The sequence below is a fragment of the Mus caroli genome, chromosome 2, assembly GCF_900094665.2.
Source record: "Mus caroli chromosome 2, CAROLI_EIJ_v1.1, whole genome shotgun sequence".
Lineage (NCBI taxonomy): Eukaryota > Metazoa > Chordata > Mammalia > Rodentia > Muridae > Mus > Mus caroli.
Genome location: NC_034571.1, coordinates 102507726 through 102533224, shown reverse-complemented (window position 1 = coordinate 102533224; position 25499 = coordinate 102507726). Strand labels below are relative to the sequence as shown.

General features: G+C 37.5%; 2 protein-coding genes across 8 annotated transcripts in view; one reads left to right on the top strand and one right to left on the bottom strand.

The window, feature by feature from the left end:
- Nucleotides 1–2243, bottom strand: part of Kif18a (kinesin family member 18A) — a 58328-nt gene extending 56085 nt beyond the window's left edge. Inside the window, exon 1 of one of the 2 annotated variants that reach the window (XM_021153104.2) lies at nt 2095–2243. The gene's annotated coding sequence lies outside the window, so the exon portion shown is untranslated. The remainder of the gene's footprint in view (nt 1–2094) is intronic. The other variant, XM_021153095.2, reaches the window with a different exon arrangement.
- Nucleotides 2244–2262: 19 nt separating this feature from the next.
- The window catches only part of Mettl15 (methyltransferase like 15), a 178256-nt gene continuing 155019 nt past the window's right edge, over nt 2263–25499 (top strand). For 2 of the 6 annotated variants that reach the window (XM_021156160.2, XM_029473764.1), the window contains exons 1-2: nt 4690–4846; nt 8544–8830. In XM_021156160.2, the coding sequence (XP_021011819.1) occupies nt 8561–8830 (270 nt within the window). In that variant the 5' untranslated portion in view covers nt 4690–4846; nt 8544–8560. The other 4 variants (XM_029473757.1, XM_029473755.1, XM_029473761.1 and 1 more) reach the window with 4 other exon arrangements.

The following is a 25499-nucleotide window of genomic DNA, read 5'->3' as shown; positions in this document are numbered from 1 at the left end:
ATCCTTGCTGCATTTTAAAGTAACTATAGAAAGTTCCAATTAGCTTTAAACTCTTTCATCCTCATTAACTATTTTAAAAGCTTGGTCCCACCCTTATTCTAATTTTGTCGTTTTAAATAATGAAAGATTGACCATAATTTTAAAGAATCATACATCTTTCCTACTCTCTAAAGTCAAGAAAATGAATAAACCATCTTTCCTCCATGCTAGTGTCGGAACCTAAGACTTGTGCCCTCCCACAGAGCTCCACTCACTGTCCAATTTTCTTAATAGAATACCTAGAGCAGACAGAATAATCAAAATGTAAAAACCAGGCACTGTGACACATCTGTAGTTACGGCTACTGAGGAGGCTGAGGGAGGTCAGATTAAACCCAGGTACTGAAGACCAGCATCTGTAATACTGAGACTATCAACACAATGAGATATACATGTAACATGTTTTTAATTTTTGTTTGAGTATTTCATACATGTTTACAATATGTTTTGATCAACTTTACCTGTAACTTCCTCACATATCCCCATCATTTTTGCTTTTCATGTGCTTTTTCAAAATAACCCCAGAGTCTACAAGTTTATGTTTGAATATACATTTAAATTTATTACATTTTATTTTCTGTGTGTTTTATGTGTCTGTGGGCATATGCATAACTGTATGTGGAGACCTGCTGACAAATTGTAGGAAGCAATTCTATCACGTGGATCCCAGGAATGTACCTTTATCCACTAGGCCATGACACTGGTTCCAGAAATATATTTCTTAAAGGTAAAAAATATTTCAAGTATACTGATGTACTCAGAAATTAATAACACTACTCCTACATTAAAGCGATGTTTTCTTTTTCTAACACGGCTAAAAGTCTGGTATTTAGTTGATTCTATATCAAGTACAAAGACCATGTTTAATATGAAACAGATAATTGTTATCTGTGAAATAGGATGAAGATTTGCAAATTCTGTTTGGACAATGCTTTGAGGAGAACAGTATAGACCCTGATCAATTAAGTCATATTCCATCTTAAATGGTATGCTGTTAAAGAAGAAGCAAAAGAGCCAGTGGTAAGATTTTTTTGGTGGGAATAAAGTAAGTCTATAGATTACAGTAGACTATTGATCCATTCCTGAAAGACTGGTGGGCTATTTTTTTTTCTATTGCCTTTCATAGCATTAACAGCATAGTCACTTTATAGTGTCTATTGAATTGATATATAACTACAGTGAGACACGATGTTCTTTAAAATAAAAAATCTTAAATATCTGTAAATACTGGTTCAATGAGAATACCTCTCAAGGCAAATCATTCTTGCTGACTGAAATAGTTCTTTTCATACACTGAATTCAATAGCAAGTACTATTTATTAGCTCTGTGGATTCATATTCTCTAACATCAAAGGTCAAGAAAACCTTCCAAAACCCAAGGTAGGAACTGGACAAAGTGGACTGATGTCACCAACAAAATTAGTTCTACTCCAGTAATCCCCATTCATATTATAATGAGCAACAGGCAGCATTGGCTTTTTTGTACTAGCAAGGCAAATGAGCTCCTACTGAAAAGGGCTGCAGAAACTGCAGGATTAGTGGCTGCTTTCGGGCCTCCTGGCACTTTTTTTTCTTTCTTTCTTTTTTCCGTGATCTTCAGCATCACAGGTGAGCAGTCAGGGCCGGTTTTGGCTGAGGCTACAACTGGGCTCCAGACTGACCTGACAGCCTCTCTGCACAAAAGCTCCTCCCATGAAGTAAAGCCCAGAAGTCGCACACTCACATGTGCAGCCCAAGCAGGACACTCTGAATTTGGAATCCGGAAGGAACCACATGCTCTAGGAGGCTGAACTGTGAGAGTCCTCAGTTTAAATCTGAGAAAGGGATCAGCTTCCCCTTGGGATTCAGTAGCGAAGCCCAGAACCTCGGTGCTGAGAAAGGCTCGCCTTGTCATGCACACTCGGTAGCTCCGGGTCTTTCCAAGCGGCAATACCAAGGGGACCCTCGACCCGCACCGCCCGCCGAAAACTACTTTGTCGCCTGACACCGGATCCTCCACTTCGGTGACCCTCGAATCAACCCACGCGTCCCCAGACACAGCGCCCACCTCACTCACCTACAAGAAGTGACCGTCACAACTTGGCAGAGTTGGCTACCAGGCGCTCCAAACACAGCCACAAATTCAAACCCAAGCCAGCTTCCCCAGCTATCCATCTCATTGGCTGCCGTTCGGATGACGTCAGCACGTCAGACGTTTTCCTGAGCGACTCACAGTTTGGCGCCAGAGGCTGGGCCTTAGATGCTGGAGGAGAAGTTGCTTTCCTGGGCGTCGCCGTGGCAACGCGCGCGGTCCTTTCCGGCAGCCGTGACGGAGGTGGGCGGAGCTCGGGCGGCGGTGCAGGTGGGAAGCAGCCACCTGGAATATTTAGTATTGCCGCAGTCCCCGGGTCTGGGGTGCCCTGCGCTTTGGTTGAAGTGTTTCTCTTAGGGGGAGAGGCGGAGTCCGCGAGCCTGTAAAAGGGCCTGGGTTATTTTGTCCTTTTTCCCTTTCTGATTAGTCAAGTTTCCAAGGATTAGGTCTCTGGCTTTGGAAGGTATGGTACCTCCATGTGAATTAATTACTAGTCCAAGTCTTCTGGCTCCAGGTCCCAAGTCTTCTTTTGTCAGGGCTTCCTGGCCTGCTCCCGTTATTACTGATTGAAAATATTTGCTATTTGCCAGCATTTAACATGCTCCAAGTATGACCTTACAAACTAAAAATCACTTAAATATATTGGCCTAGTCACATTATTGGATCATGGGCTTCTTGTTCCAGATTGCATTATTTCTGAATGTATATATTAGAAAGAAAAATGCATTACAAACATAGGGAATATTTTTCCTAAGATAACTCATTTAAAAATTGGCAGGGTATTTTATATTTGTATTGTTGGCTAGGCAAGCCTTTTATCAGTGAGTTGACATTCTCAACCCTTTAGAAAAATTTAGTAGTACGATCTGAATTACATTGTTATTGTTTATATGACTCTATTTAGTAAGCAACTCTTACTTGCAGATTTTAGGAGCATATTAGTACACACTGAGGTCAGCATCCCTTCCCTCCTGGAGTTTAGATTTCTGTAAAAATAGGATGCTACAGGGCAGAGGATTTATATATGTGTATGTATGTATGTATGTGTCTGTTTATTGTCTATCTATCTATCTATCTAATCTATTTTATATTTTTGAACAAGGTCTTGCCCAGTAGTCATGGCTGGCCTGGAACTTGCCATGTAGACACAACTGGGCTGGAACATGTAGAGATCTTCTTGCCTGTGCTTCCTACGTGCTGAGATTAAAGGCGTAGGCCACCACTCCCAGCAGCACAGAGTACTATTAGTCACATTTTTATGTTGAAATCCCATAGATTATGATCATGTCTTACATCTACTGAAGAAAATCAGGAGAGTTGCAAATTATACATTATTCTTTGTTTTATGAATTTTTCTGAACCCTGGAGAGTGTGTCAATAAAGTGATTACTTATTTCTTATTATATTATATGTACCAACTAATGCCATCATTATTTCTGTGATGTTGGTTTGGTAATAAAAATGAGGAGAGTTTGCAAGGCGGTGGTGGCGCACGCCTTTAATCCCAGCACTTGGGAGGCAGAGGCAGGCAGATTTCTGAGTTCAAGGCCCGCCTGCTCTACAGGGTGAGTTCCAGGACAGCCAGGGCTACACAGAGAAACCCTGTCTCAAAAAAAAAAAAAAAAAAAAAAAAAAAAATTTGAGGAGAGTTCATTTTGTTTTAAATATTCTTTCCATATATAGTGCTTGACCTTTGGTATCTCAGGCATATTTTTAACCCCTTAAACATTACCTTACTTTATTCTCAAAACAGACTATAAGATATAAACATATTGTTTTGATTTCATTAGGAGAAAACTGAAGTGTTAGAGAAACTTCTACAGGGAAGTATTTCTCTTGTAAAAGAAACCAAGTCAAAATTAGCCATTTGTTTTTAAAATACTTTCTAGGTCAAGTGACTATAATATATTTTAATTTAGTTTGAAAATATGTTTATCTTGTTATCTTGAAAAATATATTGGTAAATGACTAAGTAGGCATGTACATTTCATCTTTGTCTTGTTTTGACATCCACACTGTATAGGCTTCTTAGTGTTACAAGTGTCGCCACGCCTAATACCAATACTACCCATTTAATTTCACTTCTGCATTGCACTTGCTTAATAGCAGGGTTCCACTAATGAGATCCATACTCTCCAGGAATCATACATTTGGTTAAAACAGAGAGGTTTTAACAATACAACCAATACTATTATTGTGCAGTTGTCAACTCATGAATTTGGCAGAAGTAATAACAGAACGAAAAACCTCATGCTTTTTAACAAAATTAAAGAGTCGGGGCAGGGGACCGGGACTTCCCAAAAGTACAGGGTTAAGAAGGTTGAAATTTCCACCTTTGATTAGAAATTGGATGATGTATGGAGCCATTATAAAACTAATGTATTTTTATAGTAGACAGAAAATTGAAAGCTACATTTAAAATTTCGCCAGACATCAAAACAATTCTTAAAGCAAACAAACAAACAAAATAAAACCCCCAAAACCCTTAAAAGTGAGATCTTGTTTTTCCAGGAAGATCTTTTGGAAACCCTTGACCCACAACACCCTTTCACAGTAGGTGCTGGGAGCAGCGGAACGAAAGGCAGACAGACTTCAGTTGCTCCGACGGAAGGACTAGGGCCGTCTGTCCGTTCTTACAAGTTTCCCCCACTCGGGACTTAGGTGTACGCAAACAGGTTCTTCTGCGTTTTAGCATCGCGGCCGGCCCAACTTTTTTTTGTTGTTGTTGTTGCCTCAGGTGAGGAGAAGTCCCTAGTTCAGGGTTGGAGACAGGGCACTTTGGGTGTTGAGGTTGTGGGGAGTGAATCCCCTGCGTGTGAGGAAACAAGCCCCTCCCCCGCCCCCTCCGGTGTACTCCCGGCCTGGCTTTGGAGAACCCCAGCTTTCCCACCCTTCCCTTTTAAGATTGACCAGGAAAGGCTGGGATCCTTTGACTAACGGGCGCATTCCTTCCTTTTCCACCCCCCACCCCCCGCCTTAGCCCCCGCCTCCAGCCCCCCAGGTCGCGTTTCTAGCTTTAAAATTAGATTTCTAACTTTTCCTCTCAGGACTAATAGTAATTGTTAGCATCCTGGAGGAAGTTCTATTTATAAGGCTCCAGTTTGTATTCCCACAATTGAACATGGCCAATTTTGTGGTTTCCACGACTTCAGGGAACTTTGCCCGTGTAGAAAAACTAAATGACCCAGTAACAGTGCATCTGCTTTAGAGGTCAGGTTTACTGACTGGCAGTAAATTAAACAATCTCACAAGATTGCGGAGAGATCTGCTTTTTTTGGTATAGACTGGGTTACAAAGAAGGAATTTCCTTTACAGTTTGCACTCAAAAGATTTTTTTTATGGCACGATCCCAGCAAGGAGGGTTACTACAAATAATCTAAAAACTATATATAAATAATCAACTATTTGTAACCCCTTCTCTATGTTTACCTGGGTTACAAGCTATACATACACACACACACACACACACATATATTTTATGTATGTGTACACACACACACATATATATATATATATATATATATATATATATATATATACTTTACCTTGAATATAGTTAAATAAATGCATGAAATTTGAGTACAATAAAGAATAAAATGCCAGTATAATTTGTTGTCCATTTTTATTGCTTTACCCTCACATTGTTTTGAGGTTTTTATTGGTAGCAGTGCTTCCAAAAAACCCCAAACAAACAAACAAACAAAAACAAAAGTCAAAATCTGCACAAGGGCCAGCTCAGTGGTTACGTGTGTTCTGTTGGGACCCTCAGTTCAGTTCTCAGCACCCACATCATCCTACTTACCACTGCCTGTAACTGTAGCTGGGGGAGGGGACACAATGCCTTTGGCCTCTGTGGGTACTTGCATTCTTGTGTAGCCCCAAATATAAAAATCAGTTATTAAAACTGGGCATAGAGTATAGGTTGTTTATTCCAAATTCTATTCTTTTGCCTAAATACTGTGTGCCCTTTATTGGTGATCTTACAACACTGTTACTTCTAAGGAGAAGCAAAACTCTACTTTGGTATAGCTCCAAGGTATAGGAGACTGTTTCCATTAACAATATAATTCAAAAGATACTATATATACACATAGTTTATGTAGTGTACCTTTAAATTGCATGGTTACATTAAATACTTCCATTAGGTTATGTTTGTAACACTGAAGATAAAAGATTTCAGGCTCTGAAGATAAGCCTCTGGCATTATAGTTACAGTTATGGCTCTGACTATGTGGCAAGCTATTTAGTTTCTTCAATGTGTAATATAGGAATAATTATGTTTAACTCCAAGAATTGTGATAATGATCAAACAAGGTACAAAGAATATTGTTTAGATTTGCTGGCACTTACAGCTGAATAAAAAATGACTATTATTTTGAAAAAATTAAAATAAAGGGTACTTGTACTTGAGTTTTTTAATTTATCTGGAGAACTTAAAGAGTAATTAACCATTTTTTTTTTAAATTTGTTGATGCTTAAGATCTAGAAATTCCCTTTAGAGTTTTATCTCTAGTTTTTTTTGCCACCTCCCCATTTTCACTGTTTTTCATTGTCACATCATTCAGCAGATTATTTCTAAGACAAAATTGATGTGTTATCCTTAAGGAAACATCTTATTCATGTTCTGTCTATATAACATTTTACATATATTTGTATTCCGTTCTGGTTTAGGTTATCACATGACTAACTTTGTTGTTGCTTTTCAGGACAGCTCTGGTTGCCCTGGGACAGGCTTTGTAGGTCAGGGTGGCCTTGAACTCACAGATATCTGCCTGCCTCTGCCTCCTGAGTACTGGGATTTACAGGCATATGCCACCACTCCCAGCTCTAAAATTACTACTCTCTTTTGCAAAAGGAAAGGTAGACATTTATATGGGATTTGTTTCTTCAAGTATTTTGAAGACATGGATGGGGGGTGGTCAGTCAGACTGGATTGATGATAGAAACCTTTAATTTGTGAAGTCTGAAATGTAATCATTCTGTATGTTTTTCCTCTCCCCTCCACTCATTCACCTGTTAAGTACTTAGCATTCATTTTATTTTGTGGATAGGTTCCATAATACTTGTTCTTAAATAATTCTTAATCCACAAGGAAGGAAAAGTAGTGCTAACTGGGTATTTACCATGGAAATGTTACAAACATTGTTTGAAGCTAACTGGACAAAACATAGATGGTTTTATTTTTTTATATTAATATGTTTATGTAAGTATCCCTTTCTCCCTGTACATTTAGAAGAATTTCAAATTGTAGAAGAAAATGAGAACTTTTGAGAGATCCAAAGGCTGTATTACAGGTTTGCTTCATCTTAGGCCACAGGGAGCATATATTTGAAAGTGAGGACCTGGGAAGTAGCTCAGAGATAGAGTGAACTTAGTGGACTAACAACCAATCAACAAGCAAAACCACACACACAGAAGACAAACCGATCCAAACTGGTAGCTATGAGGTGCCCAAGGATAGCAAGGTGTTTTTGGCACGTGGCTTTAGTTGTAATATTTAAGAGGCTGAAGCAGATATCAAATTTGCGATTATCCTGGGTTCCATAGCAAGACTTGTCTCAAACAAGGGGTGAAAATGTATATTAGGGTTTAATTGTGTATGTATATGAATAAACTGGATTTGATATTCAGGACTCCAAGGGGGAAAAAAGAAATAAATATCCAAACCTGCCCAGTTGAGTGTTTGTTAAGTTGTAACTTAATTTTATGTGTGCTTCAGGGATCGGGAGTATGCTGAGGTAGTCTTCTCAGAGACTGTGTTGGAAATCTGCAAGATTTTCACAAAGTGATCATACTTTCTTGTCTGAGTGCCTATGTTCATTCTTTTACAGGGTCAATCTATCTCAGAACTAAACTGAACATGTTAAGTTAGCACTGGGAGAACACTAAATAAAACAACATGAAATAAAGGGTGATCCGAACCCAACGGAAAGCACTTGTATTCCCTGTAGTGATGTAGCTTACCTTTCAGACAAGGTTGGATGAGCTTGGGTACTAGGCCCATAGACTGAGGTTACTTTTTAAATTAATATTTTAAAGTTGCTGACCTACTCTTTAGAACTAATTAAGTTTAAAAAATATATTGCAGAAAATGAGTTACTAATTTTCATATTGATGTGGGATGAAAATTGATAGTTTTAGAATTTGTAACGGGACCACAAAATTGAATTTATTTAATTAATTAGTTCATTAATTTTGGTGGTTCAGGTTGGCATCCTCAGACATTCCTCCTGCTTTAGATGCTCAAGTTCTGGAATTGTAGTTGTAGCCACCTTGAGCGTTGAGAAATTACACTTAATTATGTTTGCCTGTTCACTTAGGTTTCTTGTTTCATGGCAGGAACTCAGTCAGATTCACTCTCTTAAATTAGTCTTAAATTTTAAATTAAAGAATTAGAAACCAAAAAATCATCATATTTTAACTTTCTCTTCTAGATTTCTTGGCCTACAAAATGCTTCGATATCCATATTTTTACAGAACATATAATAGACTGTTTTCACACTTTGTGGATTCCGGTGCATTGAATTTGGATGTCTGTCCCCACACAATCCACACTACAGCAGCACTGCATACTGAATCTAAAGCTGTGGAAGGGACAGCTCTGTGCGGCACTCAGAAGGTCTACAGATCTGAAGAGAAAGAGTCGGAAGCCATGGCTAAATTACATATCCCAGTAATGGTGGATGAAGTTGTTCATTGCTTGGCACCACAAAAGGGACAGGTGAGTTGATTTTCTAAAATTGTTTTACCTTTTTATTGAGTTGCAATTCACTTATCATAAAATTCATAAAATTCACCTTTTAAAGGTATATGATTGAATGTTCTTTAGTTTGTGCTTACATTCTGTTACTTAATGTATATTAAAGATTACTTGTAGCATGTGCTTTTTTTCCTTTTATCCCTATATATGTATGTATGCATGTGTGTGTATATATATTTGTATATAGATATAGATATAGATATAGATATAGATATAGATATGTGTGTGTGTGTGTGTGTGTGTGGTTTTTGGCATCAAATCCAGAGGGTCCCCATATTTAGCAGTGCTCTCTTACTGAGCTACAACCCCCCCCCCCCCCGTTTTTCTTTGAGTGCAGGTTGTTCCATGGTATGGGTATACTATGTTTTGTTTAGCCATAGGTCTTTGATTATGCTTCTGTTATTTACTATTTTGTGGTTGTTGTTGATGTGAGTTTTATGAACACCAGATTTTGAGTGGACCTATAATTTCAATTCTCTTATTTGTATACTCATATAGATAGACTGCTCTCATGATTGGCAGTTTAGAGAACCTGAGAAATTATTTAATCTGAGTTGATTAATTCAACCAAATAACAGGTGTCCGAATAATTTACACTTGCTGAGAAGTTGAGCGTGAAAACTCAATTCCACAACAATTTTTTGAGAATTTTATTATATTTTTATTAGATATTAGAAACAAGATGGACATCTAAATTCATGTTTCTGTTTTCTTAGCTCTAAATGTCCAATACCCATCTTTGTTATTCAGAAACATTAAGGGATTCAAAACCATTTTATGTTTCTATCATAAAATATCCAAAGCTTGGTAATTTGTAAGAAATGAGACTTGCATGGCTCAGTTTTTGAGGCTGAACATCCAAATACATTGGCAGTTGCTACAGTGGGGACTTCCTTGTCTGTATTTATGGTGGTGCATAACATTATAGAGGGGGGAGAGAGAGAGAGAGAGAGAGAGAGAGAGAGAGAGAGAGAGAGAGAGAGAGACTGAGCTGTGAAATGGGAACTAGACCATGAGGACAGGCCAGTCTTACTCATTTATAGCAAAGTCTCATGTAAGAAGTACATTCATCTCCTTCTGAAAGCAGTGCCCTTAGTGACCCTAATGTTCCTACCATGGCAGGCTGTGAAGCAGTAAAGACCTCTCAACATTACTACACCAGAGAATAGGCTCCTAACATATGAACCCTTGGGCAATAAATTAGATGTCTAGTGTTTGTTCTTTCTGTCTCTCTCTCTGTATCTGTGTTCCTGTGTGTAGGAGTGTGTAATAGTGGCATCATTTTGCAGAAGATATGTTTCAAGACTCTATATATGATTGGAAAGATGGATAGTGTGAAAATAATATTTAATATACAACATAATATATAATATACACATATAATATACAGTATATAACATATATAACATATATATATATAATATACATAGTGTTTGATAACTAATAAATCTTACTATAGCTTCAGCTGTCAGTTATATTATTTCCTTTTTAAGTGATGATTTTTTTACCCCTTCACTTAATTTTTTTAACTTCACTTTGGTATGTCTGAATCGCCACCTTCACAGTTCTTAAATTTAGAGGCCATTATTTAGTACATCACAGGGTTCTTAATCTCAAGCAGCACTGAAAGAGAATGCAACTGATAAACAATTGACAATAGATAGACTATATAATATGGAAACACTGGACAAAAAGATAACTCATGCCTTAGATGGGATGAGAATAGGCTACCATGGGGTTTTCTCATTCTACTTAATGGCTGGGCAGATGCAGATATTTGCCCCAAACCAATGGACAGAAGCAGCTGCTTACTTCTGTTGTTTAATTAGGGAAGGCTGAAGAAACTGAGGAGAAGGGCAACCCTGTAGGAGGACCAGCCATCTCAATCAGTGTGGACCCCCAAAATCTCTCAGACACTTACCATCAAACAGGTAGCAGAGACCAACTGATATGAGTCCCCCAACACACATACAGAAGAGGACTGCTGGGTCTGTTTTTATCCACAGATGATGCTCCTAACCCTCAAGAGACTGGAGGCCCCAGGGAAATTAGAGGTCATGTGGGGTCGGGGATGGGGACATCCACGAGGAGATGGGGGTTGGGGAGGAGGCATGGGATGTGGAACAGTCAAAGGGTGGGTGGGTGGGAATAAAATATGGAGTGTAAAAAAATAAATTAATTTATTAAAAAATTATAATGGTAAAATTTCTTCAAATGTCATCTTATAATACTGATAATCTCTTATGTTTTCTTATGTATTAACTTCAAAAATTATATATATATAATATATATTATATATATGTAATATATATAATTTCTGAGTTAGTTCTTTTACAAGTAATTCCTAAGGTTGGGCATAGTGACTTACTCTGTTAATCCTAGCATGTGGGAAGAAAGCCAGGTGGATCTCTGTGAGTTTGAGGCCAGGTCAGTAAGAGCAGTAATAGTGAAGAAAAATATCACATGTTGCTGTTTTCAGTATATGGGAGACATGTTGATTATTTGTTAAGAGCAAGGATTCTAGAATTATCTCTAGCTTGGACAATTCATCCATATATATATATATATATATATATATATGGATTATATGTATGTGTAGTTTTTTTCCCTAGAGATTTCTGCAAGCTAGATTAAGTAAACAAGAGCAATAGAATATTTCTCATCATGTATTTGTTTTATCATAAAAGCATTTTTTACTTCATCCCAGAGAATATATAATTACTTAGTTTGTCTGGATTTTATGAACAGTCGATGTGTGCAAGGCTTTTAGGTGAGTGCGGTAACTCCAAAGGAACTCTAAATACATGTAGATGTAGATATAAGTATGTTCACAAAGGCTGGAACTTTTGGCTGACTAAAGCCTCACTGAATGAAATTTTCTTGTAGAGATTGATAATGGAAAGATAACAAATCCCATGTTAAGGTACAAGTTATGCATCATTGTAGCAAAAGGGGTGAGACAGGATTCTAAATATACTTAAAGCATATTGAAATATATATGTTGTCTTTGTTGCAACATACACATAAGAGAAAGATAAGGCAGCACTATGTGTGAGTGGCTTCTAATTGACTTCTGGACCTCAGTCATGAAAGCACATCTTGTCAATTTGCTGAACTCTCCTGGGGTTACCTAACATTCATTTTGTGCTTACTCATAGAGTAGAAAAGAAGCTAAAAGAAACCCTACTGACTCACCTAGTAAGTCTGTACTATAGTTGCCTTTTTTAATGAAACCGAGGGGAAGAAATATAGGTGATTCTACAACCTGACCCACGCTGTTGTTTCGTTCTGTTCAGATTCTTGTGAAAACTGTAATCCTGGTTGATTTTGACATTTCCATTCTCCTGATTCCAGTCTGATATTCCAGGAACTTTTAATAGAAAGTGTAATTTTATGAATGTTATTTCTGAAAATTTTCAAGTGAGGCACACATAGAGATAATGTTATTTTTACTTTTTGAGCTGTCTGGCAGGCAGCTTTATTCACTATTCCCTTAATCCTCAAGTAATAAAGAAGTGGTGACAGGCCTTGGACAGGAAAGGTCTTCATTTCATCCAGAATCCATTATTTGCTCCTCTCCTTCCTGAGCCTCTCCCCAGATGATTTTACTTTGCAAACTGTGAGTCATGCGTTCACTTGTACCTTGCACCTACTTAATTATTATTGCCCACACCTCCTTCAATGGCGAATTTAGAGATGAAACTTTTGGTCGTAACAGGAACTAATGAAAGCATTTTGTTTTAAGTGAAGTCGAGGGGGATGTCACATTTATTTATCTAATGTTTAGAAGGTACTGACCCTAAGAAGCCAATGATTTTGGAAATTTGCTCAGAATTCTAGCTAGCATTACAAATACAATGAATATATCTATTAGTTTGAATTTTAAGGAGAGAATTGCTTGTCTTCCACTGCTTAGGAATTTCAGAATAGCCATATGAGTCACAGTTTTGTCCAGGTTTTGTTTTGTCAGTTTTTTAAAAAAAATTTTTATTAGGTATTTTCCTCATTTACATTTCCAATGCTATCCCAAAAATCCCCCATACCCTCCTCCCCCTGTTTTGTCTATTTTAGTTATTCATCTATTTGATTCTGAGAGTCAATCCCAAGGCATGACACTCTGGAGGGAATCACTCTCCCCACTGCTTCTGGTTTCAGAGATGTATTAGTCTAGGCTATATTGATCAATTTTTCATTATTTCAAATCTGGAAATAGTACTGCCTTACCTACTTTATGAGCTGATAACAATCTAGAGGTTATTAGGTACTTATAAGTCTGCATAGCACTAGTGTTGATTTGGTTCGGAACCTTATGACTTCTGTCAGAGTAATAATTTATAAGAGACATGGTCAGGGTGGAGAGAAGATAGACTTTTCAAATGCATGTCTCCAGTAACATTTCTAGATATAAGTTCCACTTCCTTGTACTGCAATCACCAGTAGAGAGAGTCAATAGATGGAGTCAGCAACCTCATGGTCTAATTCCATCTCAAGCTGAATCCACCTGAGATGATGTCTTGAACACCAAGCTTTGTATATAAATCATAGCACTTTCCTAGTACACTGAGCTCTGGGAAGTCTTGGGTAACATGACTTGGTTGCTGTTGCATATCTGGTGCTTAGCCAAGGATTGCTACTTATTCATTTCCCTAATGATGTTTTACATGGATGGCTAAAGGCAAAGCCGAGGACAAATGTGACGCAGTAAGAAGAATAGTGTTCCTTAGTGCCAAGGTAGCTCCTCTGGCTTTTATAGAATTTCAGCCTTTGTGTGGCACACTTGTCTGATCAAATAGCTGGGGTAAGTCTGCAGAGGAAGCAGAAACAAGGCCACCTGAACTGACAAGAACAGGATATGATGAACTGCTAAGAATACAAGGTTAATTTATAATTATTTCACAATTTCAACTATCCATTTATGATTATAAAATTTCATAGCAATTTTTATAATTACTGGATTTGCTAAAGTTATGGTACTGTTAAATTTTTCATTTCATTGATAATGAACATGTATTCATACATGCATGACCACAGTACTAAACACTAGTCTGTTCTGTTCTGACTGAATGTCAGACAGCCACTGTGCCATTCAGATGAACCTCTAGAATTCCCCAGTCCCATAATTGTTCACTAAAATTGCATTCCTCTTCGTGTAGTATGTTTAAATTATTAGCAATCTTTCATTTGAGAATCTTCCACGTTAAATGGAAAATAAGCATCACAGAGAAAAATGCCCAGATGCTTTTCCTTCAAGTACTGAAGGCTGTGACAGCACGAAGGAGCTTGTTTTGTTCGCCCCTGGGTTCTTACAGTTGCTCATTCTTAGAGGACAAGGGCAGTGGTGCAGCCAGGCCGCCAGCTGCACTTCTGTTTTCTTTAGAAAGCTGCATTTTAGATAGAACAACTATCAGGAGTTAGTGATTTCATCGCTCTCTCCCCCTTAAATGTAGCTTCTCTAGGGCATTTCTTTTCCTCATTGCATCTACCTTTGAAGAAGGTTTTTGCCTTAAAAATCTCATGTAGCACATTAAGTGGCTAATGATTGGATTGTTTTCTGAGTGTGACACTGCTGCTGCTGCTGCTGTCTCTCCTGGCTCGCGGAGTAAAGGTTAGCTGTAACCTTCTAAGAACAGCTCTGAACTTTGAGGTTATAGATATCTGCAGTTCCTGCTCCCCATTTCAAGCTGACTGCCTGGTGTCATGGTGTGTACAGATGTCTGCACTTCCCACGGTTTATACCTACTGGAATCCAGTTGTTCCACACAGTAGTGCTTTCTGAGTCTGGCCATCCTCTTGCTTTTCCCTGTGTCTTTTGTGGAATATCTTGATCATATTTCAAAATATATGACTTTTAGTTAACCTCTGCCAAGTGTCTTGGAAAAGCTAGGGACTATCTTCTCTCCCTCCCTCCCTTCCTTCTTCCCTTCTTCCTCCTCGCCATTCCTTTCTCCCTCACTCTATCCTTTCTCTCTCTCTTTTTTTCGAATATGGTATTGCTTTATGTAGCCCAGGCTGGCCTCCAGCTGTAGGCTGGCATTGAGGTATTCCTTCTGAAATATCCTCCTGAGATTATAGGCAGTATAGCCGTCTCTTAGAATCTTTCCTATTTCAAAGTGAAGAAATGCTTTATGTTATATTATGATTGCCACATATTAAAAGCTCATTCAAATAAAGGACAATGTCTTTTTTTTTTTTTTTTTTGCATTCCTAGTGCCTATAGGGTGCCTGACTTATATTGTAGGTGGTGATGAATGTTTCAGTATAGTTATAATGGTAATTTATGATGTTGATTGAACCTAGTTGGCTTTCTTGTTTACACACTAGACTCTGAAGACATTACAGTCATTGGGCTTCATGTTACACAATAATCCCTTTCTTCATTTTTTCCATAAATTTGTGAAGAACTTGCTTTGCCTATTTTGATACTACATTCTAAAAGGGCTTCAAAATAGCGTTCACCTTGGACATCAGGTGCAGCTCTGTAATAGAGCAGCTGGGCTACGCCAGCAAGTTCTCAGCAGTCAGTCCTGAGCCTACTCTCTGATGGAGTTAACACGCTTGACTTGAGGATAGTGGCATGGTTAAATAGAAGACTTTTAAAGCAAATTATACTTTTGTAATAAGCACTGTTGTCTCCACGTTGTTTTGTAGTTTCTAGAAATAGATGGCTGTTTTTCATTAGTTTTGAAAATACAAATAAAATGAATTGTTTCATTAATTTTACTTTTGTGGGTTTTATGTTATTTTGCATATTTATTCTATGAGTGCTTCTAAAGAATTCCTTAAAATATTTTCAAATCTCATTAGAATATTTTCATGATTAGTTTTGTGTTCATTAGTTGTGTCTTTTGTGGTATTACACTTTTTTTCTTCTCTGTTACTTGGGATGTTAACCCCGTTTTCAGGGAGGCTGTATTTACAGGGATGCAATAAACAGTTTTTATTTTGTTAAAGTCTTCAAGGGAATCAACAATAGCCAAAAACACCCAAGAAAGATAATAAAACATTGCATTTTATATTTGGTCCTTTGGCAAATACTTTAATATATTCTTCATTATAAAATTATAGTCTATCAGTAGTAGTGTTTATTCCTTAGTTTTATATTTTCCCCCAAAGCTAGCAGTGTAGAAACTCCTCCTGTGAGTGTATAGTGTCCAGTGCTAAGTTTACATTTTTCTGTAGTCGGTAAAACTATTACATTTATTTATTTAATGAATGTATCTACTAATAGTAATTTATATTCATATTTATAATATTTGGTAAGAGTTTATTTTGATTATAATAAATGTAAAAAACTGATATAGGAAAATATTTTTGTCATCTTCAGATTTTATTCAGTCATCTCTCTCTCTCTCTGTGCGTCTATTTGTCTCTCTATAAATTTATGTATATGTTTATAGTTAAGTGAGCTACTAGGCCATGCTGACAGTGTTAGTGTTTATTTACTTTTTCATGTTCAGTTTATTTTTAAATTATTTCATATATGTATAGAGTGCATTTTGATCATACCCAGCACCTTTCCGGCTAATTCTTACTTGGACCTTATTATCATTGTTGGGTTCATCCAGAGGGCTGTGTGGCTCTCCCATTCCCAACAGTTTTTTACTGCCAACAACTCCTCAGCTAGGGTTGGGGCTTTGGAAGCCCCTCCCCATTCCAAGTTGGAATTTTGAACTGACTTGATCCTTTGTAAATAATCACTTCTGCTCTGAACTCATGTGTAAGGCAGCAATGTCCTGTTCCCAGGACAGCATTTCACACCGTTCCTCCTTATACTCTTTCAGCTCATTGTTCTGTAATGTACCAAAGTCTTGTGTAGGGAGTTCCATAAATGGCTGAACACATTGAGTAGTAATGTGTCTTTGAATTAATCAATACCAACTGCAATAAGAAGTCTCTTTAATAAGGCTGCAGCAGTACATGTTAAAAAAGCAACGTCAATAGGTTTACTTCTATGGAGGTTGACATCACTAGCCATGGATTATAGACATTTTTACAGTGCCAGATATGAGTAACCCTCTCTAGAGCAGGTTTCAAAAGAATTTATAGAGTGTTTGATTACCCCCACCTAACAGTCTTGTTATACCAGTGGTCACATCTGTAAACATAGTTGGTCTATGTATGAAAAGTTGGTGTTGGTTATACACTCTCAGGATAAAGAATTAAATAGAAAGAAAATGTTTTAGGGTTCTGTAGAGTAACAGACCTACATAATGAATCTCTCTCTATATAGAAAGAGGTTTTATGGGGCTGGAGAGATGGCTCAGTGGTTAAGAGCATCGACTGCTCTTCCGAAGGTCCTGAGTTCAAATCCCAGCAACCACATGGTGGCTCACAATCATCTCTAATGAGATCTGATGCCCTCTTCTGGTGCATCTGAAGACAGCTACAGTGTACTTAGATATAATAATAGTAATAATAATAATAATAATAATAAATAAATCTTAAAAAAAAAGAAAAGAAAGAGGTTTTATTTAATGACTTACAAGCTGCAGGCCAGCTGATTTAACAATGGCTGTCTGTGAAGGAAAAGTCCAAGAATCTAGCAGTGGTTCACTACATGAGGCTGGATGTCTCAGCTGGTCTTCAGTAGACTCTGGAATCCCAAAGAAGTAAACTCTAATGCCAGTGAAGGAATGGACTTCCTAGCAATGCCAGGACAAGCAGGCAAAGAGCAAAACTTCCTTCTATGTCTTTAGATAGGATTCCAGAAGAAGTTGTAGCCCAGATTAAAGGTGTGCCTTCCCAACTCAAGATCTGATTAGAAGTGGATCTTCCTACTTCAAATTTAGCAAAAAATACCTCATTAGTGTGCCCTCTATTTTTGTATTTTAGTCAAGTTGACAACCAAAACATAACTTAAAATTACAGCTTATATAGAGTTTACACAACCACAATATGATGGTTTACAATAATTTCTCTTCTTTATCAGTTAATGTAAAATAAAATGTATGATTTAATCCTTAAATATCAATTAATGGTGATCCTTTGGACTTAGCAATTACTGTTTAGATATAACACCAAAGGCGTGGGCAATGAAAAAAGGAGTTGATCATTTGGATCTGATTAAAATTATAATTTCTTCTCCATAAAAGACACTGCCAAGAAATGAAAAGCAAAGCCATAGACTAGGGCAAAGTACAAAAGATACCTATGCTAAAAACTGTTCTCTAAAACATGCAAGGTACCCTTAAAACTTAGCAAGGGGAGAGTCTAAGAGCTCAGGCTGTATCTCTTCCAAGTCACCAGAGAGACAAGGGAACCTAGGCTTTATGCCTTCAGGGAAGCAGACTGAAACAATAGTGAGACTCCATCGTGCACAAGCATTAGAAGTACTAACTGCTGCCGGGATGTGGAGTATCAGGAGCTTCAATGCTCTGGAAAGGCACCTAGACAGTCATAGTGAAGAGAGTTGGGCAGTTTCTTACAAATCCAGTCCTACTCTTGCTATACAGTTCACTGGTCAGCCATTTTTTTGTTTTGTTTTGTTTTGTTTTGTTTTGTTTTTGTTTTTTGTCTTTCAAGACAGGGTTTCTCTGTGTAGCCTTGGCTGTCCTGGAACTCACTTTGTAGACCAGGCTGGCCTTGAACTCAGAAATCCGCCTGCCTCTGCCTCCCAAGTGCTGGGATTAAAGGCATGTGCCACCATGCCTGGCTGGTCAGCCACTCTTATTGGAATTTTGCTCAAAAAATAAAGGCATGACTACCTAGGGAAAGGACACCCTTCACAATAGTCACAAATAATATAAAATACCTTGGTGTGACTCTAAGCAAGCAAGTGAAAGATCTGTGTGACAAGAACTTCAAGTCTCTGAAGAAAGAAATTGAAGATCTCAGAAAATGGAAAGATCTCCCATGCTCATGGATTAGCAGAATTAATATAATAAAAATGGCCATCTTGCGGAAAGCAATCTTCAGATTGAATGCAATCCCCATCAAAATTCCAACTCAATTCTTCATAGAGATAGAAAGAAAAATTTGCAAGTTCATTTGGAATAACAAAAAACCCAGGATAGTGAAAACTATTCTCAACAATGAAAGAACTTCTGGGGGAATATCCCTGACCTCAAGCTGTATTACAAAGCAGTCATGATAAAAACTGCACGGTATTAATACAGAGGTAGGCAGGTAGATCACTGGAATAGAATTGAAAACCCAGAAATGAACCCACATACCTATGGTCACTTGATCTTTGACAAAGGAGCTAAAGCCATCCAGTGGAAAAAGATAGCATTTTCAACAAATGGTGCTGGTTCTACTGGAGATCAGCATGTAGAAGAATGCAAATCGATCCATTCTTATCACCTTGTACAAAGCTCAAGTGTAAGTGGATCAAGGACCTCCACATAAAACTGGATACACTGAATTTAATAGAGAAGAAAGTGGGGAAGAGCCTTGAACACATAGGCACATGGGAAAATTTCCTGAACAGAACACCAATGGCTGGCTCATGCTTTAAGATCAGCAATCGACAAATGGGACATCATAAAATTGCAAAGCTTCTGTAAGGCAAAGGACACTATTGGCAAATTGACATCATCTTGAATGAGGTAACCCAGTTACAAAAGGGCACACATGCTATACACTCACTGATATTAGCCCCAAAGCTTGGAATACCCAAGAAACAATTCACAGACCATTTGAAGCTAAAGAAGAAGGAAGACGAAAATGTGGATGCTTTAGTCCCTCTTAGAAAGGGGAATAAAATACTCATGGGAGGAAATACCAGGACAAAGAGTGTCCTATATACAGACACCAAACCCAGTCACTATTGCTGATGCCAAGAAGTGTTTGTTGACAGGAGCCTGATATGGATGTCTCCTGACAGGCTCTGCCAGAGCTTTACTGATATAGATCAGGATGCTTGCAGCTAACCATCAGACTGAGCATGTGGATCCCAAATGCAATAATTAGGGAAAGGACTGAAGGAAGAACAACAATATCAACCAACCAGACCCCCCCACCCAGTGCTCCCAAGGTCTAAACCACCAACCAAAGAGTACACACGGAGGGACCCATGGCTCCAGCTGCATATGTAGCAGAGGATGGCCTTGTTGGGCATCAATGGGAGGAGAGGCCTTTGGCCCTGTGAAGGCTCGATGCCCCAGTGTAGGGGAATTTGAGGGCAGGAGACAGGAGTGGACAGGTAGGAGTGGGAACATCTTCATAGAAGCAGGAGGAGGGGGGATCAAAGATGGGGGAAAGGGGATAGCATTTGAAATGTAAATACATAAAATATCCAATTAAAAAACTTTTGTTAAAATAAAAAGAAATCTGCACAATGATGTTTATCCATAATTGACAAAAATTGTGAGGAACAAGGATACCCATCAGTAAGGTATGGAGAATAGTCTGCTAAGTCTAGACAGTGCAATATTATTCAGTGCTAAAAGTAATTGTGTTGTAATGAAGAGAAGAATCTCAAGTTCATGTTACTCAATGTAGGAACCAATTAGAAAACATTACATAGTTCTAATGTAAACTGTGGCTTTTATGTGATAAAGACATGTCAGTTAATTTCATAATTTGTAATGAATTTACTAATCTGTGGCTGCCGTTGAGGGTAGCTGTACATTATGGGAAGAGAATGTATCCTTTTAATTTTGCTATGAATACAAAATTGCTCTAAAAATAAAATTTTAAAAATAACTGGTCCAAACAGAATAAAAGATAGATACTGAGAAAAGTGATATCCCTCTATTTAAAAGTCAGATATATGTACTGAGTTTTAATTATTTAAGGCCCTTTCTGTTTCAGTAGTTTTCATAAGAAAATACAAGTCTGTTTTATATGGAAAGCCCATTAGAAAAGAAGAAAGAAACATGTGAGGTTGTTCTGTTCACAGACATTCATCCTGGAGACTTGTTATTCTATGTAGGTCAGCACTAGATGCTAATCAATAGTCTAATCATAGCTCCTGCACGAGGCAAGGTCCAGTGGTCTTCTCCTCACTGTTTTGAGTTCCATATTGTTTTTGTGAAGAGTGGTAGGAAGTGTATCTTGACCTTTTGAGTTTCCATAACATTCTACTTTACTTTCTTCTACTGCTTTCTCATCACAAACCCACTGGGATTTAAGTAGCATACAGAAACTGTCATTTTATAATGAACAAAGTTCCAGAGTCTTACAGTGACTCATCTTGTATTGTTCGCTGGACCCTTTTTGTCTTTTTGTCTTTTATGATAGTGTTAGTAGCTTTCTCCTTTAGGTGAAACAAATGCCATGCAGCTAAAGATTTTTGTTTTGCTTGCTGAATGTTGTTTCAGAAAGTATTCACATTCGTTTTTGTAGCTACTTATTATCTCTCATTCATAAAACTGTTTGGCTTAGATAGTCTTCAGAATTTGAAAAGTTATTGTATGTTATGCTTATTTAAGCATTTGTTTTATGTGTGTTCTGATTATCTGCTCTGTGGCTTTTACATTTTATATTTCTATGATTAAATTTCCAGGAAAAATAGTTTTATACGTTTTTTTATCCACAGTATAAACTGTGGATATTGAGCATACTCATAAAAATGGAATGTTTTCCATTCAAGGCAAATATATGTTGTGAAGACTATTATTAATAATAGTATAGTATTTTATAAGATGTTACTATTGCAAAGCACATTCATATATTATTGTCTGTACTTTTCACTAGTAAGTACTAATTGTAGAAGTAACAGTAAAAAGTATTATGTGACTTATAGAAAGGATAGCAACCCCCTTCTGTACCTCTGTTCCTTTTGAGCTGTATAGTAGTAAGTGGTAGGAGCTGGATTTCAGTACTTTTGTTTGATATGATGACATAGTATGCCTTTTTTCCCTAACTATGAGTATTACTCATTAAATTCTAACAGTCAGCCTATAATATCTCTAGGGCCTGTGCCATGTTCCTATTCATTTAAGACAGCCAATTTGACCTAATATCTATTGAGAAGCTCTTAAGAGCCTTCTGAACATGTGACAGTGTGGCTGTGCAGTCATTTGATGCCCTTTCACAGTCCTTACAGAGAATTCTAGGACTGCTTTACTAGTCAGCTCACTGCATCTCTCAGGGCTTCACTCTAAACTGATCTCTCCTAAGAAAGTCTTTTATTTGTAGTGACAGAGAAGGATGAGAAATTGCTTAAAGAAAGTTATATATAAACCAATATAGCTGTACTGTAACAGACTGAGAAATAAAGACAAAAAGGGTGGTGTGGCCAGGGCCTTTCACAGGATGGTTTGAAGGAATAGATTATTACTACTTCGAGAGGAAGCTACTTCATGAACCTCTGTTACCCTCTGTGATTTTTCTTGTACCTGTCTATCATAGTTCTGTTGTCAATTTTACTATTAGCTTGTTGAACAAATAATGAAGCAATTAAAACTTAATCTTCTATCCCAGTCTTTAAAAAAGTAATATGAACTTTTAATATTTTGAATTATTCATATGAAACCAATATTTTATTTTTTGGAGGAAAATGAAATTTTTGATCCTAGTTGATCAATGATAAAATAGAATCTTATACAACAACTGGTTACCACATATTTAGCTTTTACAAGGTCTGAAGTAAATAAGTTAAACAAAATACTTGATTACTTTTATGAGTAAAACTTAATCAACTTCTTCACTGGGATTTATTTATCTATGTATTTACTTACTTAGACAGAGTGCTGTATGTCCCAGACTGTCATTGAACCCATTGTGTAGCTGAGAGAACTTTTAACTGGTGATCTTCCTGCCTTTCCCTCTGAAGTGTTGAAATCACAGGTGTGTGCTACCATGCCTGGCTTATGTGGTGCTGGTGATTAACAGAGGGCCTCCTGCATGCTAAGCTAATGCTTGCCAATTTATTCATATCCCTAGTGCACTTCCTAGAGAATTTATAACTTAAATGTAGACTGGAAACTTATAGAAGTTAGTAACATGTTTTCTGATTTTATTTTAATAACATCCATTAGTAGTAACTTTTGCTAAAATTAAAATTTCTTCTTAGAACCTTTCACTTAAAGGAATGATTTGATTTGGAGTCATACTATGAATTCAGTGTGGGGGGGCGGCTATCACCTATAGGTATTGAACACTTAATTCTCCAATTCAAATATCAATAGTGTTTGTAGTTGGTGTTTCTGAAAGTATTTAGAATGAGATGGAATCAATGATAGCATTACTATTCACTAATAAGTGGATATTTGCCAAAAAAAAAAAAAAAGTAAAGTACAGAATACCCAAGATACAGTCCACTGATCTCAGAAAGGTCAACAAGCTGAAGTGCCCAAGTGAGGACACCTTAGTCCCACTTGGGAGAGAGAAGAAAGCAATCACAAGTGGGGAGGGAGGGAGGGACGTGGGAGGTTAATTGGACAGGAGTGGGGGGGGGGAGAGGGGAACCTGATCTTGTACTGGGTGAGGGAAAAGGACTGAAGACTTGAGGGCCATCAGAAAGAATGAAAACAGGCAACCTCAGGAAATAGGAGGTTGGGGGGACCCTCCAGAATGCACCAGAGAGAGACTGGAGGCCCCAGGGAAATTAGAGGTCAGGTGGGGTGGGGGTGGGAACATCCACATGGAGACAGGTGCTGGGGAGGAGGTATCAGATGTGGAACAGTTGGAGGGTGCTTGGTGCGGGGGAGAGTAAAATATGGAGTGTAAAAAAAAAAAGATAAAACAAATTAAAATAATAATAGAAGAAAAGAAAGAGACCCAAACTAGTATGTTTGCTGTGTGCAACCATGGTCTTGTGAATGAATACCTCAGGGAAAAGAGAAAATTTATTTATACTTCCCTTAGTAATTAGCGTACTTAAGTAAGTTTTATAATAAACCCCTCTTTTTGGTGTAGTTATTGAAATTTCATTCCAAGCTTCAAAACAACTGCTTTCTGCACTAATATCATTTATCTTATACTGTATCTGTAAAGTGATCTTAGTTTATTTGAAAGAAGTTTTACCTTGCTATTATTTTATGTACATTGATTATTACTACATAGGTCCATCAAACTGTTACCGTTATTACTAGTAGATATGACAGACTAATGGAAGCTCTCAGGGAGTTCAGTCAGTCTGCACCTTCTTACAACGATCCTATCTCTTGTCCATTATTTCAGCTTTGGAGCATTTCTTTTTATGAATTTCTTCCTGTATTGCCTTGGGCTCAGGCTCATCCTATTAGCTCATCACCTTTCAGGGCCTGTCCAGGGTTTTGTCTGAATTAAGTGACTAGGAAGACTTAAGTTATGAATGGGATTTCTTAATTATATCTTTTTCTTACCTACTGGGTGAATTATATGTCTTACCTAATAGGGAAGAAGGACTCATCTCCTTGCATACCAACTTCCAGTGAATGCTATCTGTGACTTTTCTTATGTTATCGTCTTAACTAAGGCAGAAAACTGGGCTTTTATATTTTTACATTAATGGTATCGCAAAGATTAGATTTAAAAATCTATTGAGTGCATATCTAATGACTTCTTTTGTGATTGGGTTACCTCACTAAGGATGATATCCTCCAGATACATCCATTTGTCCAAGAATTTCATAAATTCATTCTTTTTAATAGCTGAGTAGTACTCCATTGTGTAAATGTGCCACATTTTCTGTATCCATTCTTTTGTTGAGGGACATCTGGGTTCTTTCCAGCTTCTGGCTATTATAAATAAGGCTGCTATGAACATAGTGGAGCATGTGTTCTTATTACCAGTTGGAACTTCTTCTGGGTATATGCCCAGGAGAGGTATTGCTGGACCAATTAACTCAATATGTGCTACTCTTAACTGCTATTTTGATATGTTTTGGTAGGATTCACATGTTGGAAGGTTGGATGCAGGGTTGGTAGTTTAAAGGTGTTAGGGGAATTTAAGGTTCCTTCATGTTAGAGGCCCTTCTAGTACTGGGTCAAGCCTGCATAAGATAGTTCTTTGTGGGAACTTGTAAAGAAAGCTTCATCCATCTCTCTAAGATTGAACAAATATTTAGAGAATAACCATTATCTAAAAGATTTTATATTTGAAAAGACTTTTTTCTTTGTAGAATATTTCTATGAAAGACTCTGCACATAGTTTGATCATCTATATCTGGAGTTCATGGAGAAGTTGCTAAAGTTGACAGTTGTTTGTGAATTCATATAGTTTTTTTGGTATTTAAAAAAAAAAAAAACATGCCATTTAGTACTCAGGTGCCTTGTGATAGACTCTTCCTTTAGGCTAGGAATTTGACATCAACTTGGTTAATACAGTGAGACCTAGACCTAGTCTAAAAAAACTAGACAGACAGACAGATGGACAGACAGAATAAAGACTATGCCATTTTGAAACCAGTAATTTATATACTATGTGAGATGATTTACATTTCTTCTAGGGCTTACAATTTAATAGGTAAGAATGGTCCCTGTCTTAGTTTTTTTTTTTTTCCCTCCAGTGCTATGCTAAATACCCTGAGAAAAACAACACAGGGGAAAGATGGTTTATTATGCTCACAATTCCAGCTTATCATTACAGAGAGACCAAGATGGCAGAAACCTGAGGTAGCTAAGCATCTTCTATCCATTCAGGAGCAGAAAGTAATGAATTAACTGACCAGTGCCCAAGTCTGGAAAGATCCCAGGAGAATTCCTACCAAGACACATACACACACACTCACATCACAGTCTCCTGAGACCTGTATAGAGAA